The sequence below is a fragment of the Idiotropiscis lumnitzeri genome, chromosome 6 (genome assembly GCF_059441095.1).
Source record: "Idiotropiscis lumnitzeri isolate Australia: NSW breed Sydney's pygmy pipehorse chromosome 6, RoL_Ilum_1.0, whole genome shotgun sequence".
Classification (NCBI taxonomy): domain Eukaryota; kingdom Metazoa; phylum Chordata; class Actinopteri; order Syngnathiformes; family Syngnathidae; genus Idiotropiscis; species Idiotropiscis lumnitzeri.
In genome coordinates, this window is record NC_142396.1 from 15,171,460 (window position 1) to 15,188,874 (window position 17,415).

A 17,415-nucleotide genomic window follows, 5' to 3' on the forward strand; every position below is an offset into this window, starting at 1 on the left:
AAAAAAATGACATCATTGATAATTAATTGTCATAGACTTAACATTATAGTTGACTAAAAAAAAAAAAAATCTTTATTCATTTCACCTCTCACACACATTGAGTAACCAAATCATTGTCCTTAGAAAGCCCAGATCTTATTTATAAATACTTTCATATTTATGCTTTGGGACAACAATCTAGAATTAGACAGGTGTATGACAAGGTGCAAGGAATAGACTGTACAGCGTGTCCAGTGAGACATAAATACGCATGAGTAAATACCTCTGCCTGGTAACAAACTGTGATGTGTGTGCGTGCGTGTGCATGTGTGTGTATGAATGGAAGCACGTGTGCATTTTCATGTCCGGGCATGTCTGCTCCCAGCCAGCTACTGGAGACATTGGACCTTGGTAACAGAGCTCTCAGGAAAAAGATCATCACCATCTAAATACACACCCAACCACCCACAAAGATGCTGACATCCATCTGGTGTTGAAGTGGACACTAAGACGATAACAACAACTTGGAATAACACAACCAAATATTCCCATGTTAGATGCGGTGAACAACAAGCGGTGAATCAGATCGTCTTGACCCACCAACTTTTATACCTCACACCTAAACCTTGAGAACCCCCATGATGCGCACGTACATACACACACACATTAACAGCTGTTCGCTATCATTATCCCTTCCATCTATGTCACCCCCAACCCCCACAATGTACCCCATTTCTCCCTGAACGACTCATGTAAACAACAGCCCCACCCTCTCCATTTCAATCACCTCCGCCTAGCACCCCAGCTCGAACTATCTAGGCTACCAAAAACACTCGCTCACACACACACGCACACCCCCCCAACACAAAGACCCTTACACAAAAACACACACAGTCACCCTTACAAGCACATGCACCGTAAACATCCAGGCAATGCCCCTGCCCCCTCTTCGACTCTCAGGAATGCATGGCCAGCTGGTGGAGAAAATAAAAAACGAAGACGCATAGGAAAACAGGAAATGCATCAGCAAGGGCCTATCAGAGGGCTTTATCAGGCCAGTGGCAGCCCAACTGAGAACCTGGGTGGCGCCGCATGCTGATTGGCTGATCAAAGTGGCAGCTGTGTCATTACAGGTCAGGAGGTCAGGGACAATCAAGAAAGGTTACAAACATACACATTCGTGCATGGGTGTGTTGCCGTGGCTATCTAAATGAGGGGAAAATATGGTAGGAAATGAGGAAGATGCCAGAAGATGGCGCAGGATGAGCGACAAAGTAAGGATGAGTTAAAGAAAACAAAAGAAGAATTAAGAGATAAGGATATTTGACTTGCCAATACTGTGTTCCCTCACTTTTTGTGGGTGAGAAGTTCCATGATCCTCTGCGATAGGGGGGTTGACTTTCTTTCTTTTTTTTTAATTTATGCCTCTATTAAGCCTTCACAAAGGCCCCCACACAGTGTCTTCCAAACACTTGTTACACTTTCTAAATCTAACTTTAAAAATGCAAAATGAAGAATAAATACCGTGAGCTATTTTTCAACTTCCAGTAAAAGTTCGTCTTCGTTTTTCATTTAGAAGAGGATATACTTGAGCCCAAAGTAGCCACGGCAAACCTCAACATAGAGCCACCATCATTGTACCTTTAGCTAAAATGCAATGAGTGATTCTGGTTGAGGTAAGCCATTTTAAACTAAAATGAAAAAACTTGAACATACTTATTAAGCGGACATTTCGTGTGCTGCTGGTTGCAGAGCACGCTCCACTCACATTAATTTTTGAAAGCAGACTGTAATCAGCAGCTTGTGCTTTACTATGCTTGTCATGCCTAATGCACAGGGCTATACACCTCCATTTTTTGGGGCACTCTGAATAACCAAACAGCATATTTGAACTACATTATGAGTTTCCGAATGGTCAGAGTGAAGCAGTGCCCTCAGATGCAACCAAGATGAGGGAACAGGAACCCCCCTCACACCAAAAAAAAAGTTTTTTACTGGTCTGATTTATAAGGATTAAAAATAGCAATAAAACCTGCTAAAAAGCAATGTAAACTTGGAAGAATGAAGCCGCAGTGGCCAAAGTACAAGTACAGAGGGACCACTATAAATATTTTGCCCACTATGTTGGAAATAATCAATACTCATTTTGTGGTCCCTAATGAAAAAAAAATCTCTAATTGTTTGGATTTTCTTTTGGTTTGAATGCCAAGAATAAAATAAAAATGACTGACACAATGAAAAAGAAGGACCACCAAAATGGATGATGCTATTGGTGATTTACTATGACAAATCACAGCACAGACGTCATAAAATACGTGACAGCTGAAACCATTCAACACAAGCTCTGCATTTGACATTCCAAAGTTCATGGTTAAGAAGGATTTCCATCATTTACGCTTGTTTTCCATGAAGCGCTTCTGAAACCTATGTGTTAACAGTACACAGTTTTCCCAAATCAGAAGACACAAAGGAAAAATGAGCGATCTCAGCAAAGCTTGATTGCCAGGAAAAGCACCTCAGTTTATTGGACTCAACACCAGCTTGCTTCCACACACTTATTTACAAAACGTAAACACATTAATTAAAGTATCGGCCCAGTCCTTCCTCACAAAGATTTACAGTACGAGAATGATAAGTGAAAAGTAGAAGTAGAAACGCGACACAATTAGAATCTAAAACAACTGACTAAAATTTGACTAATAATAAATGTGCAGTTATAATGTAGTCACAAGGTTCGTACTTTGTAATTATGTAAAGGTGACATTTCTGTAATGATAAAAATATGACTGAGATTAACAAATGCATTTTTTTTTGTATTTTCTTTCAGTTAATAACACTCAACTATTATTAAAACATTAAATTAAAAGCGTTGCCCACCTCTTAATTGTCATATATTTTATTGTTTTAAAAAGTAAAAAAAAAAAAAGGAAAAAAGTCATTTCAATTTTTTTATGTTTATATCTGTGATTTAAAGAAGAGGAGAAACAACATATGCTAAAAATAAAATATTTATTCAACTTAAATTGTACACGCATATTATTTTGTAAAAAAGTGTTTATTAGAATTAAAAAAGGCAATGCGATTTATAATCGGCAAAAATGGGCTAAACACAGAGGGCAATGAGGGCAAAGTGCCACAAGTTAAACATGTTAATTGATGTGATAAGCAAGGGTGAGGCAGGCCAGGGAAGGGAAGGGAAGGAAGCAGAGCGACAGCCTGGCAGACAGACAGGGCTGTGTGAGGAAAGCCTGTGTTTGCGTGACTAGGTGAAAAGGAAGACGAGGGAGGGAATGAGAGTGCGAGCCACAGCAATCCAAATAGTTGAAAATAATAAAATTCCTTACAGATAAGCAACATTTCCCCGTCGAGCCGGCTGCTCCACAGAGCCACAGCTTCACTCAGACCGGAGAGCAGCAATAGAAAGCATCGGGGCTGGACACCCACATCCTGCGCCCCTTCCCACCACCTTCCCAGCTAGATAAACACATCGGCACCAGGCTTCAGTTATTTGTCCAAACCTTTATATTGTCTACTCTTACTCATCAACAATTTAATGGCACGGTATGCTCGAGGAAATTGTTTACAAAGCGACCAAGAACTGCTGTCGTTCATGCACCGGTTGGGAAAAGTAAAGCGATCCATTCTTCTGAATGGGAAACCCCTTGTCTTGTTTTTGAAGGGGGCCAGCTAGGGGTTCAAAAGTCCGTGCGTGCAGTGTTATTTAGAGAACAAAAGGAGCCACCTTTGTTGAAAACAAAAGTATGTGATTTTCAAGCTCAAGGGGAAGATGTTATATGTAATAGTTAGGAGATAGTCAATTATCGAATATGGATGTTTCCAATAGAAAAACATCAACATCAGACACAAAAGTGAAATCTAGTCAAGACAAAGTGAAAAAAAAGTGAATCTTTGCGGGCCCACCAATCCCCCCCCCAAAAAAGTGTTTTTGCAGCTGCACAATATAATTATTCTTTCCTTTTTTTTAAAATGTAGATAAAATCCCCCACCAAGATGTCTCTCAAGGGTTAATATATTCAGATTTTTAAGGCAGCAGACCATGAAATCAACTATGATTGCACCTTAACACGGCATTTCAGACTTGCCAATGAATTTGTCTCATCCCCCAACCCTACACCACACACAAAACCCAAAGGATCGAATTTGAGGCAGCAAAAAGGCAAAATCAAGTGGTATGCACAGAAGAATGGTAAGGTAAGAACGAGGCAAAACGTTGCCATCTAGTGTCAGTCAAACAGCCACGTTCCCCTTCATATTATATTCATCCATTTCTTGTTGTCTCTCAGTCGATCTGGGAGATAAAGGAAATAAATATTTTCCATTCAACAACTGCAGGTCCGTTTTTCTGGTGCATGGTGGTTGTCAGGTGCGAATCTTTGTCAAAGTAAAAAAATCATCTGGGTGGAGCTTCCAGTTTGTTGCCCTGCGGTCAATGGCTAGTGCGTTGCCACTCTTTTCACAGATGAACAAAGACACACAAGTTACTCTGCGCTAAAAACAACAACAACCTAAAGTGTTCGTTAGGATTAGGGTTCATTTATATATGATTCAGCACTGCAAATGTTTTAGAAATTTAAAAACAAAATATTTTATTTTATTTCAAGGCAACATACTCTATTTTATGTTTGATTTCAGTTAAAAATAAGACAAAGTCTGAGAATTAAATGGTCAAAATAAAGAAACTAAATAAAACTTTCAATGAATAATCATTTGTCCGACAGTCTACTTGGAGAATCATCAACATGGATATGTGAGAGGCTACTCATAGTATGACAAAAAATGTTCGGTTGGTAAACAAGCGAAAAAAGGTGGGGACCACTGACTTACACGATGACGCGTCAATGTGGAGAAAAATCAGCTGCCCACTTTATTACGATGTAGGACCACATTGGGACAACACATTTGACCATCTGTGTGCCGAGTCTCCCTTCTGCTGTGCGGTTTCTAAATCTTTGCTTTGACTATTTTCAAACACCACAAGGAGATATCTGTGCTTGACGTCAATGCTCCCAGCGAGCACAGAAGACTGGTTAAGGACACACCTTGGTTCATCTCTGCTGGCTTTCATTCGGGGCAAAACAACTGTCAAGCGAACATTAACTGGTGTAAATTTCAATGTAACGTGGCTGCAAACATCCCACAGGTGCCTGGAGGTGCCATGCGCCGCCAAACACAAAGAGAACGCAAAGTGTGGTTCCTCCCCTATTGACCTCATCTGAAAACAGCATGAGGAAAATGTCTGGGATTCCTTTCCATACACGAATTTCATCACCAATTTTGAGGAGCATGTTGGGAGTGTCAGCTAATCCTGCATATCTTGCTTAGGGAGAGGAAGAGAAAATGTTTAAATGTGAATTTAATACGTATATATATTAGGGGTGTCAAAATTAAAGCGTTAACTCAAGATTAATTAAAAAAAATCCACGCGATTAAATATTTTAACTCAATGAACTCAGTTTTATTTACTTCAAAAATAATTTGCATATCTTGCAAAGCCAAATTCAAACACAGTACCATATTAGCTGTATATCTTTAACACATTATCTCAGAACAAAACACCCTCCTCAAGTTACCACTGGGCCTTGCAAACCAACACTGCTTGAGTGAGGTGCTTACAAATAAATGAACTGTATAAGTTTTGAGAATTCGTCTTCAAGGATCAAAGAAAACTATTAGAATGATTTATGATTTAAAACACACTTCACATTTGGGGATTTTACATTAGTTACAAAATTTTCTTCGAGTGAATACAGGAGAAAAAAAATGATTAATTGCAACTAATTATGTATTTTTTAGCGATTAATTAGTTAAAAAAATGTACCTATTGTATCGATCAAAAAACGTATTGTCACACCCATATACCATGACATTAAATATCATTCTTTGATATTCACTACCATCTCACGTCGAATATTGTTCAATATCATTCCACAATATTCATTTTCATTTCACATTATTCCGTACTACAATATGATGACGTGATTTAAAACAGCATCTCACCCTTCACAAACCCGTTTCTCAATAAATTACATTCTATAGTTGGGTTTTACAGTTAATAAGTTTATTAATGGCGGAACATGTTTTGAAAGAATTTTCCATGACGTCATTTTTTTAATAAGAGAAAAACGTGGCGTTCGTGGACTTTTTGTACCCACTCAATATGATGTATGATCTCATCATCTGTGGGGAACCTGATGATTGGCGTTTAACTGTATCATTCAGAAATGCAGGGAGCCAACCCATTCATATATTCCCAGCGTCACTCTCCCAGAGCTTTCATCATGCACCCTCATCACTCTGCTCCCTTAAGTGCTGCAGCTGGCAACCAGAAAAGCATACATGCTTACTGCTGCAACCCGGGACAGGGAGAGAGAAGGGAGAGAGAAGAGAGAGAGAGAGAGAGGAGAAGCGAGAGAGAACAAGAGCAAGAGAGAATGTAGATTCAAATCAGAGGTACACATACAGTAAGTGTTGCATGTAAGTGGTGCGCAAGTGTGCATAAGCGCTGAAAATGTCAGTTTAAGCGCACTATTTTGAAAATCTTACGTACTACCGAAGGTACAGTACTGCATCTCCATTTGAGAACCACTGCTCTATAGGCCCAATTAAATTATTACCGTGCATTTTTCTTAATAAAATTCCGAAGAATAAATTTATTATACACAACTTTTATGCTTTTGACTTTTATACTCCACATGCGCAAAAAAAATTATGAGCACATTTTAATTTTCAGATTTTTACTGCTAAAAAATGTGACAACGTGCCGCATATGTTTACAAGTGAGGGTTAAATAATTATTTAAAAAATGCCAAGCTTTACTCCTATTTGTGTATTTTTACTTTGTACTGAATCAGTATCGGAGCATTTAAATATGAATTGAATCATAGCATGACAGATCTAAACCGAATTGAATCGCAAACTAAACATTTGAAATTTAATCGAATTGTGAGACTGCCCCACCCACAGTATTGCGCCAAATCAGCTGATTACATGGTCTCATGCTCCAAGTCAGGAGTTACAAAACTTTTTGAAATTTAGAGCAACTTAATCGTACTGATTGATGCAAAAGGCTACCAGTTTGATACACACTTTTTAAAAAAATGTGCTCGAAATGCATTGAACCATCTTATTAATAATAGAGATTATTATTTCATGGAGATGTCCACGATAGATGACGTCATGTCATTGCCGCATGTAATAAAATGTTTCTGTGGCAGAATTATTACTATCACCAGAAATGTCCACTATATCATACATCTTTCAATTGGGAATAATAAATTAAAGTTAAATATAAAGTCAATAATGTTCCTCAAATCTCGTTCCAAAGCACTTTCTCCCCCACCCAAGCGGAGCTCATACTGTGCTTTTGATGATGTATAGCTTGGATACATGCAACTTGTCTGTTCAGACTGAGGTTACATTGCAAAAATAATCGGATATCTATCCGAACTAGGACCACATGTGAAAATGACTCAGGTCAACTTGAGAAAATTGGAATTTAGTGGTTCAGACTGTCATAAAGAAAATTGGAATTTAGTGGTTCAGGCTGTCAAAAAATAAAAAAAATAAAAAATAGACAAAAAATATCAGACAAAGGTCACATATGGGCAAAAAATAAAAACAGAATCTGCCTGTACTTTGAAAGTAGCCCAAGTCTTTAAGTTCAGTCAGGTGGGTGGCATATGTGAAAAAAATGAGCACCAAGCAAGAACTTCAGGACCAACAATTTTAAATCCTCTCTTGATTATCGCGGATACTTTTCCAGAGGGAGATTTTCCACCAAATTCCAACTGTACTTTAAATTCAAAAGTGACAGAACATATTGCTTTTATTAATGAAAACAACATCTGAATGAATGGTGATGAGCTGAGAATTTCCTGACATGCACAAAGAATGCGCTTATAAATAATAGCCTATCCCCTTGAAGTCATCTAATGACTCAACAACTATAAGGGCTTTGCAAAATAAATGCAATCCTGACAATGAGTCACATTGAGATGATAAAACAAAAAAAATCTTCAAAAGAGCTCTAAAAAAAACAAACTAAACAAAATCTATTTGACAGGAAAACAAGGTCAAAAGTGCAACATCAAATTGGATTTTCCCAGAGTAAGCCTCTTGGAGAATCAAGCAGATAATACCGTATTTTTACGGCCATACGACGCGCTGCCTCAAAGGGCGCAACACCAGTTGAGGGTGCTATTTCCGTCTTTAATGCATATACTAGGCGCGCCGCATTACAAGGCGCTAGCTCGGCTGCTCGCGCTAGCACGTCCGCGCTAGCTCGGCTGCTCGCGCTAGCACCTTCGCGCTAGCTCGGCTGCTCGCTTTAGCTCGGCTGCTCGCGCTAGCACGTTCGCGCTAGCTCGGCTGCTCGCGCTAGCACGTTTGCGCTAGCTCGGCTGCTCCTGCTAGCACGTTCGCGCTAGCTCGGCTGCTCGCGCTAGCTCAGCTGATGCCAGTTTACCAGGACTCAATCCCATAAAGAATCGCTGCCAGAGGCATCACCCCATTTCATTGACAGATGTCATGAAACTAATAGGAATCACTATCAATAATAATGACTCTAACCAATAAAAGGTGTCTTGGCATTAGCCTATTAGACAAGGTCAGGGGAGGGACTTCACTAGTCACCACAATCAAAACAAAAAAAACTCAGCATACAAGCAAACAATGAAACAAAGAAATAAGATTAACACAAAACATGTATCTCTCATGCCATCAATATACCCAAAAGAAATAAAAATAACACAAAAAGATTATAGCAATGGCTTCTTGGGAGCCACTCAGCCTTAGCCAATTACAGAAATGGCTTCTTGGGAGCCACTCAGACTCAGCCAATCATATGGCTGTTTAGAGAGATCTGCTGTTGTGCTTTGGGCTTTTTGTCTGTTGTCTAAACCTGGGACGTTTCTTGCTTGCAATAACGTAAATGATAAGTCAGACTACAACATTGTGGACAGCTGCCCTTTTGTCCAGCTTTCTCCTACACCATCACCCAAACACCATAGTCACATAATGTATAAGTCACGGTCAATTAGAAGCATAGATGACTCGGACTTTGACCAGCAGGGTGTGCTAACATGCACTCCGAACAGCCCAATGAGTAAAAGGGTTGATGGTCGCGAGTGATGCTTAGTCCATATAGTGGGTGCGCTGCTTTACAAGGCACTTTGTTTGTTTTGGGCAAGATTAGGGACTTTAAAGAGCGCCCTATGGCCCGGAAAATACGGTAAATAAATAACTTTTCCTCCGAGCGTAGCCCTTAGCTATGCATGAATCCAGTCGCACTTTGACACATCAGTCCCCGTCAAGTGTAGCCAGACCTAAAAACAATCTAATCGACAAAAGATTGTTCATTGCTCAACTGCTGTTTTTGTCAATCCCAGCACCTCCACTCTATAATACACAAACGGCCCCTGATAAATTTGCCCCGTCTCTGGACCTCCCCAATCTGGCATGACTCCATCGTGACCTTATTCAACTCCAATGGCCATTGCACGCATGTGCATGTGCACAAACACACACCCCCACACCCCCACGCACGCACACACACACACTTTTTACCCAACAGTTGGGTCACCCCCTTAGACTGAGGAAAATGTCCGTCACGGAACCCCGCTAACAGGAGGCCTCCCCTCAACCACAAACCAAGAGTAAGGAATGAGCGAGAGAGGGGGGGAGAGAGCAAGAGAGAGAGAGAGAGAGAGAGAGAGAGAGAGAGAGAGAGAGAGAGAGAGAGAATGTATTACAGCTGCAATATTAGCTGATGGAGGGAAGGATGAGGGTGGAATGGGGGCCTCGGTGTGTGCATCGACCTACAGAACACTCTCCCACATGTGGAGTCAATTAGGAACAAACTTGTTTTGTACCAAATGCTGCAAAAGAAAGTGTATTCTGTGTGTGTGTGAGCGTGTGTGCGGGGGGGTGTAAAAGAGAGAGAGCGAGAGAGAAAGAGAGAGAGAGAGAGAGAAAGAGAAAGAGAAAAAGAGTGCATGGGGTGGCAGAAGGCGTAAGAGGCAGCATGTTTTTAAAACGTAAAAAAGTCAAAGAAATTGTCTCTGTATACCTTTTATATCAAACAATTTGAACAACAAAAGAACCTGCAGCTTGATATTTATGGCTGCTGTTCACCATCAAGTAAGCATGAATGTAATTATGAAGTAATTGACACTTGGAAGGAAAACACTTATCCTCAAGGGCAGGGGTCGGCAACCAGCGGCTCCTGAGCCGCATGTGGCTCTTTGATCCTTCTGCTGTGGCTCTTTGTGACTTTGGAAAATAAATAATACATGTTTGACTTCAAATTGTTTCATTTTAGTTTGTTCATTTTTCAAATGTAATTCTCAATTTGACATCTATGGTGCTCTTATGACATTAAAATGAAAAAATGGCCTTTATTTATACATTTAACTCGTTCAAAATATGCATGCGTCACAGATGCAGATGAGCCACACTGCACCGAGATTTAATGAGCTATTTGACTGTGGGTTGGTAAATCATGGATAATAACAAGAAAAGAAACGTTTTATCTAACGCCCGACATGAACTACCGTATTTTTACGGCCATAAGACGCGCCGCATCAAAGGGCGCAACACCAGTTGAGGATGCTATTTCCGTATTTAAACTAGGCGCACCGCACTACGAGGCGCAAGCTAGCTCACGCAAGCTAGCTCGCGCATGCTTGCTCGCGCATGCTTGCTCGCGCATGCTTGCTCGCGCATGCATGCTAGCTCACCAGTGCTCATGCCAGTAAGGGATCACTGCCAGAGGCATCACCTCAGACCAATGAGAGATGTCATGGAACCTTAAGGGGTCGCTGCCAATAACATTGACTCTAACCAATGAGAGATGTCATGGCAACACATCTACTAGACAACGTCAGGGGAGGGACTTGACTGGTCTCCTTAGAGTCACGGTTTCAAATCAAAACCAAAAAAACTCAGCATACAAGCAAACAATGAAACAAAGAAATAAGATTAACACAAAACATGTGTCTCTCATGCCATTTATATCCCCAAAAGAAATAAAAATATCACAAAAATATTTTAGCAATGGCTTCTTGGGAGCCACTCAGCCTCAGCCAATTACAGAAATGGCTTCTTGGGAGCCACGCAGCCTCAGCCAATCACATGGCTGTTTAGAGAGATGTGCGTGGTGTGCTTTGGGCTTTTATATTTTTTGCAGTCTGTTGTCTAAACCTGGGACGTTTCTTGCTTGCAATAACATGAATGATGAGACAGACTACGACATTGTGGACAGCTGCCCTTTTGTCCGGCTTTCTCCTACACCATCACCCAAACACCATAGTCACATAATGTATTAGTCACAGTCAATTCGAAGGATAGATGACTCGGACTTTGACCTGCAGGGTGTGCTAAAACGCACTCCGAATACCCCAATGGGAAAAAGGGTCGATGGTCGAGAGCGATGCTCAGTCCATATAATAGACGTGTCGCATTACAAGACGCCTCGTTTGTTTTGTTGAAGATTTGGGACTTTAAAGTTGCGCCCTATGGTCCCGAAAATACGGTATGTTAAATACAAACGATGCTGACATAACTTCGCAGATGACAGCTAACAATTGTGAGTCTGAAGATCAAGGTGACGTCTTAATTACAGCCCTGACGTGCATTAACTGTATAAATGGGTCTTTTTTAAATGTCTATTATTTTGCAAATATATATTTGACATTGTAAAATGAACGAGGGCTTAAATTAATCTTGGAGTAATCTGGGTATCTCAGTTCCCAAAAGAATTATGCAAATGAGGCAGGTGGGCATACGATCTCCGTCAGTACCTCAACAAGCATTAGCCATTGGTTTTCGAAGGGCAAAATTGTGTCTGCAAGCGCTCAATCACATCAGACATGAACACACCTACACACACTACTGAAGGCACTTGAGATAAAATGTTGCTGGACAAAAAGATGCAGAAGGTATTTTTCACTGAAGATGGGTCATCGTTTTATTTGTAAGTATTGTTTGTATGTTGCCGACCCCTGCTCTTGGGCACGCATGACTGATACACACACACATTGACAGGTGAGACAGGCTACACTAAAATTCCAGACTACTTCCATGGTAACAGAACACAGTAAGACTGATTCAGGGTTGCTTCAATCATACACCATAATTGTTGTGTTTACACAATTTTCATTATTCATCTATTTCGAGGCAGAACGTTGTCTGTCAAGAGTGCAGTGCTGCACAAATACTAGTTTTCTACTTTTCTACGCATTTTGGCCTTGTGTACATCCACAGCGTCTATGTGAAACATGGACTCCTTTTTTGTTTAAGTACAGGTATTGTTTACACTTATTGGTAGTTAGTGGTTCGTGCAAATTTGTATCATTATTTCTGTTTCCTTCTTTGCAATGACTTGTAACTGGTTCGAGTAAGCATCAATCGACGTTTTGCACGCAGCATATCCGCATTTGGGCTACGAAGGCATGCTAACCTGTGGGCGCTAGTCTAACGCATAGCAATAGTATCAAACTCTTTAAAATATACTCGCAATCTGGTGAAATGACATCAAGTTACCTTATTATCTGCTCCAGTTATCGTTATTGTAAGTGTCAGTGAAGCGATCAAGGCACCATTTCTCATTCTTTCCGGGGCTATAGTGCTATAAAAATACCGTAAGGCATCTTTAAGTATTGCCATAATTTAGATAGCACTCTTAACTGTCAGGTTTGTTCTTCCTTGCAGTAAAAGAAAAAAAAGAGGGAGATACAGCATGTTGACGAACTATGCAGCCAGCCTGCAAGCTTCAGAGTTTTCATAGAAGCTGCTACGTCCTAAAACCATGACCCATTCTTAACCAAATTTACGTGAGGGATTGAGAAAAATAGGGCTGTCAAAGTTAACATGTCAACTTTCAGAGAAAAAAAACTGTTACTTCCTGTGGCAGGTGACTTCTACTCACTTTGCAGCCAAACCAAGAGGAGCATCACTGGTGCAAAGACAGACCTTTACATAATTTCACTTCAAAAAGATGCTTAATCACTCATTGGAGAAATATATAGAAAAAAATTGCGCACTTTGCAAAGTCAAATTTGAATACCATCTTAGTCTTTGGCGTATCATTCAACAATTGTGTCGTACACGAAAAAAATCATATTCAAATAAAGCTATTAGAACAGTCTTTGACAGCAAATATACTTTCTATTTTTTTATTTCACACTAATTCCAAGATTTCACTCAAGTAAATATAAGCTTTGTAGAAAATAGTAGTCAAAAAATGTGATCACTTTCGGAAAATTTTACAATTATGTCAAAAGATTGCCTCGTAATGCAGAAACATTCCATCACCTATTGGGGGGAAAAAAACAATTTCAATATGAATGCCTTGAGAGTGTCACAGGTGGTGGCTAACCACATTGCTAAGGCTTAAAACAAAAAAATAAAGAATGTGCATTCGCATTTATTGTTGTTACATTCCATGGTACCGCTGCTGCTGTTTTGAATCTAACGGTGGTCAGGCTAGCCAAAGTTGATGGAATTCAAAAGAGACAAGCTCTTTCACTGTCAGCCATGTAGAAATTAAGTCAAATAAATACAGATTTTTGTAAAAACACACTAATAATGCATTATTAACATTAATAAAGAATGAATGAAACCCTGCAAAACATATATTGTAATTTAAATTATATCTTAATAGGCATATGATCTAAATGGATACAGTTCCCGGAGGAAAACATTCTGTCAGCCATTGGTATCAGCCACCAATGGTATCTGTTTCCGTCGCAAGTACGGAGCACTTGAAAATAAGGCTTGTATTGGCCTAATACTGATACCTGGTATCGGTAGTCACCCTAGTGGTGATGACCTTTGTTGTGCTGTGAACAATCTTAAGTTGGAGTCATTTAGGCGGTGATATATTACTCCTCTAATAGTAACCCCTATAGAGTGTTGCCGGTTGCGCAAATGATTTCTAGGCAATTGTGTGCGTAAAATAAAAAAAATCAACAGTCTGTTAATGTATACACTGCTGGGGGCTTCAATGTTAAAAGGTGTCCACCCCCACCGTGAACAAGACAGGAGTTAACGAACTAATGCGCTCCAAACAACACAGACTGGGAAAAAGTAGACATGTATGTGCGTCTTCTTACCAGCTGAACATAAGCTACTTTATAGTCAGGCTGTTTCACCCTCTGGTTAAGGTGATTCCTCTTCTTGTTGGAACCTGAAAAATAAAGAACAGCTGATATTACTTATTTGTGTAATTATCACATACTGCAAATATGGATTGTGAGACAGGCGGCACAGTGAGCAACTGGTTAGCACGTCTGCCTGAGAGTTTAGAGGTGCAGGGTTTGATTGCCCGTTCCAGCCTTCCTGTGTGGAGTTTATTTGTTCCCCCCATGGCTAGGTGGGTTTTCTCCGGGTTTCCTCAAGCATTCCAAAGACATGCATGATAGGTTGATTGAACACTGTAGATTGTCTCCGGGTGTGATTGACAATCTGAATGGTTGTTTGTCTGTGTGCCCTGCGATTAGCTGGCAACCAGTTCAGGGTGAACCCTTGCTACTGCCCGAAGACCACTGAGATAGGCTCCAGCATGTTGGCCGGCGACCCTCGTGAGGTAAAGCGGCTTATTGCGAGACATTCATACATTTAAATGACACAGAGAAAATCTAATTAGTGCCTCCAGACTTTTAAAATACATTTAAAAACATAGACACTCACTATTATTTACATACATGGAAAAATAAAGACTACCTAGTAACTCTCCGTCACAAAACACGATACATACTTTGCCCCAATCCCATTTGTTCCCCTAAAATATAAATCTTTGTCTCTCAACCAACTTTTATTTGGGGAGGCGAAGACAATGGGTGAAATAAAATGCTCTACACTATTATAGAGATATAAGTAGAAGCGGAAGGCCAAGCCATTTTCAGCACAGGTTGGAGGTGTTGGTGAATCATCTTACACTAAGTAAAATATTTTTCAGCGTAGAGGAATAGAGTTCCACACCAAGCAAACTGGCTAAAATAACTAGCTCATTATTTCACAAATCATTCCAGCAATATAGCTTTTGAATCATTTTTTAATGTTGTATCTGAACTGTACTTCATCAGAATGCAGAAAATATGTGACATAAATGGTATATTGGACATTTTAGGGGGTTCCCAGGATCTGTGCACAACACCAGTTTTAGTAAGAACAGCGTGTGATGTTGGATAACCATCTCCACCCACCTGTGTGCCTGATTACGCCATACAAAGCAACCTGTTCACGGAAGAGTCCAGCAACAGTTCAACTATTATCTTTCCGAATGTGTCTCTCTTCTCTGTCATGCCAGGTTTAATTGAAATGTTTGTGCTTTATTTTATGGGCAATGAAAGATTTGTTTGTATGAATGTATGCATGTATGTATGTGACATTTGGGTAATGAAAGAAGCATAATACCGAAAGGTAAATGGGCCCCACCCACTTTGCACAAAATTAGTCAAATTGTGACAACCAACCACCCAAAAAGCCAGGATTATCAAATGATCTTCCTGTCTTGTCGGAATACCAAGACAATGTGTTGATTAATTCTCTGGTCAAACAAATGTCTGCATAGTTTGCGTCTAGGTGGAAAAACCAGAGAGTTATCTTGTTGACTAGGGAATGTCGGTTAACCACTTGTCCAGCTGGAGACGATAATGACATCATGTCTTTCTTGTCAGATCTCACCGAGTGGAGGGAGGACAGGGGACTTGGGGAGTGAAAGTGGTGCATGTGTGCGTGTGCGTGCGTGTGGTAAGGCGGGGAGCAGAGTTGTCAGACTAGCAGCTTTGCATCATAAACATAAATCAAATGCCATTTCTTTCATAAATTAGTGCCAATTTAGTACAGTACGTAGATGAGAAAAAGAGTTCAAGAGTAACTCATCAACCAATATGCATGACAGGCCAGTGGCCAGGTCATCAGAATGCTTAAATCCTTTTGACAACTTGCTGTTGGTCAAGTCAAACGGCAGTCGGTGTCAATGATGTTGCCAAGGAAACAGTTATATATTATAACGCGAAAAAAACAAACCTTCCACTGTGGTCATTTGAGTGTATGTGTGTTTGCCTGGTATATGTAGCTAATAGTCACGAGAATGTCAGCCCTCTGCTCAGGGAAAGCCGTAAGCAAAGTTGTAAAATGCTAATACCCTCCCTCCCCAAGCCAACTGGAGGTCCCTGTGTGAGTGGAAGACAGAGGTAAGATGTGTGTGGCTCTATGTGTGTTTGCGGTCACATTGCTGAGAAAATCCACAGGGAAATATGACTACCTTTGTAAGACACTGACCTGTCCCTCCATAAACAATTAAATAACGACTCAGTAGATCCAAGGACACACACACACACAAGCATGTTGGAAAAACATTTCAACTTCAGGTAATCCTTTCCAAACATATACAGAAACACAGGCAACGCTTTCATAGAACACTCAAAAAAGCAACCACTCCTACTTTCTCCCACTTAGAGATTGCGGTTTGGCAGCCAGATATCACATTACAAATCCCAGACCAGAAGGGTATCCATGGTAACTCCTTCCAAAATACCCCTGCTACCCATGGAGGGGAGAAAGGGTCGTTTGCGCCCCTCACTCTTTTTTGCTTCTTCCTGTCTTTATGCTACCAATGGAGTGGAACTCTCAACATAGACAGGGATACCTTCTCTGACGCACTACAGGATCACAGAGGCCCCGAAAGACCCTTTCTTCTATAGCCGCCTCTGCCAATGTACCAGTCCTCCTTTTTCCATCTACACCCCTGCTAAGGGGCTCTCCATTTTGCCAAGCCTTAATGACACCACCCTAGTAAACAGTGTTGATGAGTCTTTCACAATGTAGGCTACGGATAACAGGGATATTATAGCCTGTTGCTATGGTTACAGGTTGGATAAACAACATTTTCTATTAGCAGCAGAAGTGTGCAAACATAGTTTCACACCTTTTTACTTAAACATTTGAATGAAGTTGTTCTGTTTCTGTACTACCCCACCAAATTCAATGATCACAACATTTTCAGACAGATGTGGCATGTCTCATTAAAAAGCTTTGCGGTATCTAGCAATGAGTTTTTTTCTGGTCGTATTATTATATTTAGATGGGCAGCACAGCGGACGACTGATTAGCACATCCCCCTCAAATTTGGGGGTCGTTTTTTCAAATTCAGGCTCGAGCCATCCTATGAGGATTTAGGGTTTCCTCACGGGCTGGGCGATATGACCTCAAATCCATATCGCGAGAAATTGAGCAATTTTACCTCGATAACGATAAATGCACGATAAATTCCCCCCGTGGACTAAAATCAAAATAAATGCAGGAAATGCATATTGACTGTTTTTTTTTATTGACCAACTGGTACACATTACTTTCAATGAAAAATAAAAGTACAAAAATCATTTGTATAAACATTCCAAATAGCTTGCTTTG

At 40.4% G+C, this 17,415-nt stretch overlaps 1 protein-coding gene across 1 annotated transcript in view; it reads right to left on the reverse strand.

The window, feature by feature from the left end:
* mrpl23 (mitochondrial ribosomal protein L23) overlaps nucleotides 1–17,415 on the reverse strand; it is a 44,825-nt gene that overhangs the window by 11,095 nt on the left and 16,315 nt on the right. Inside the window, exon 4 of the mRNA XM_088299555.1 lies at nucleotides 14,112–14,185. Within this exon, the coding sequence (XP_088155681.1) occupies nucleotides 14,112–14,185 (74 nt within the window). The remainder of the gene's footprint in view (nucleotides 1–14,111; nucleotides 14,186–17,415) is intronic.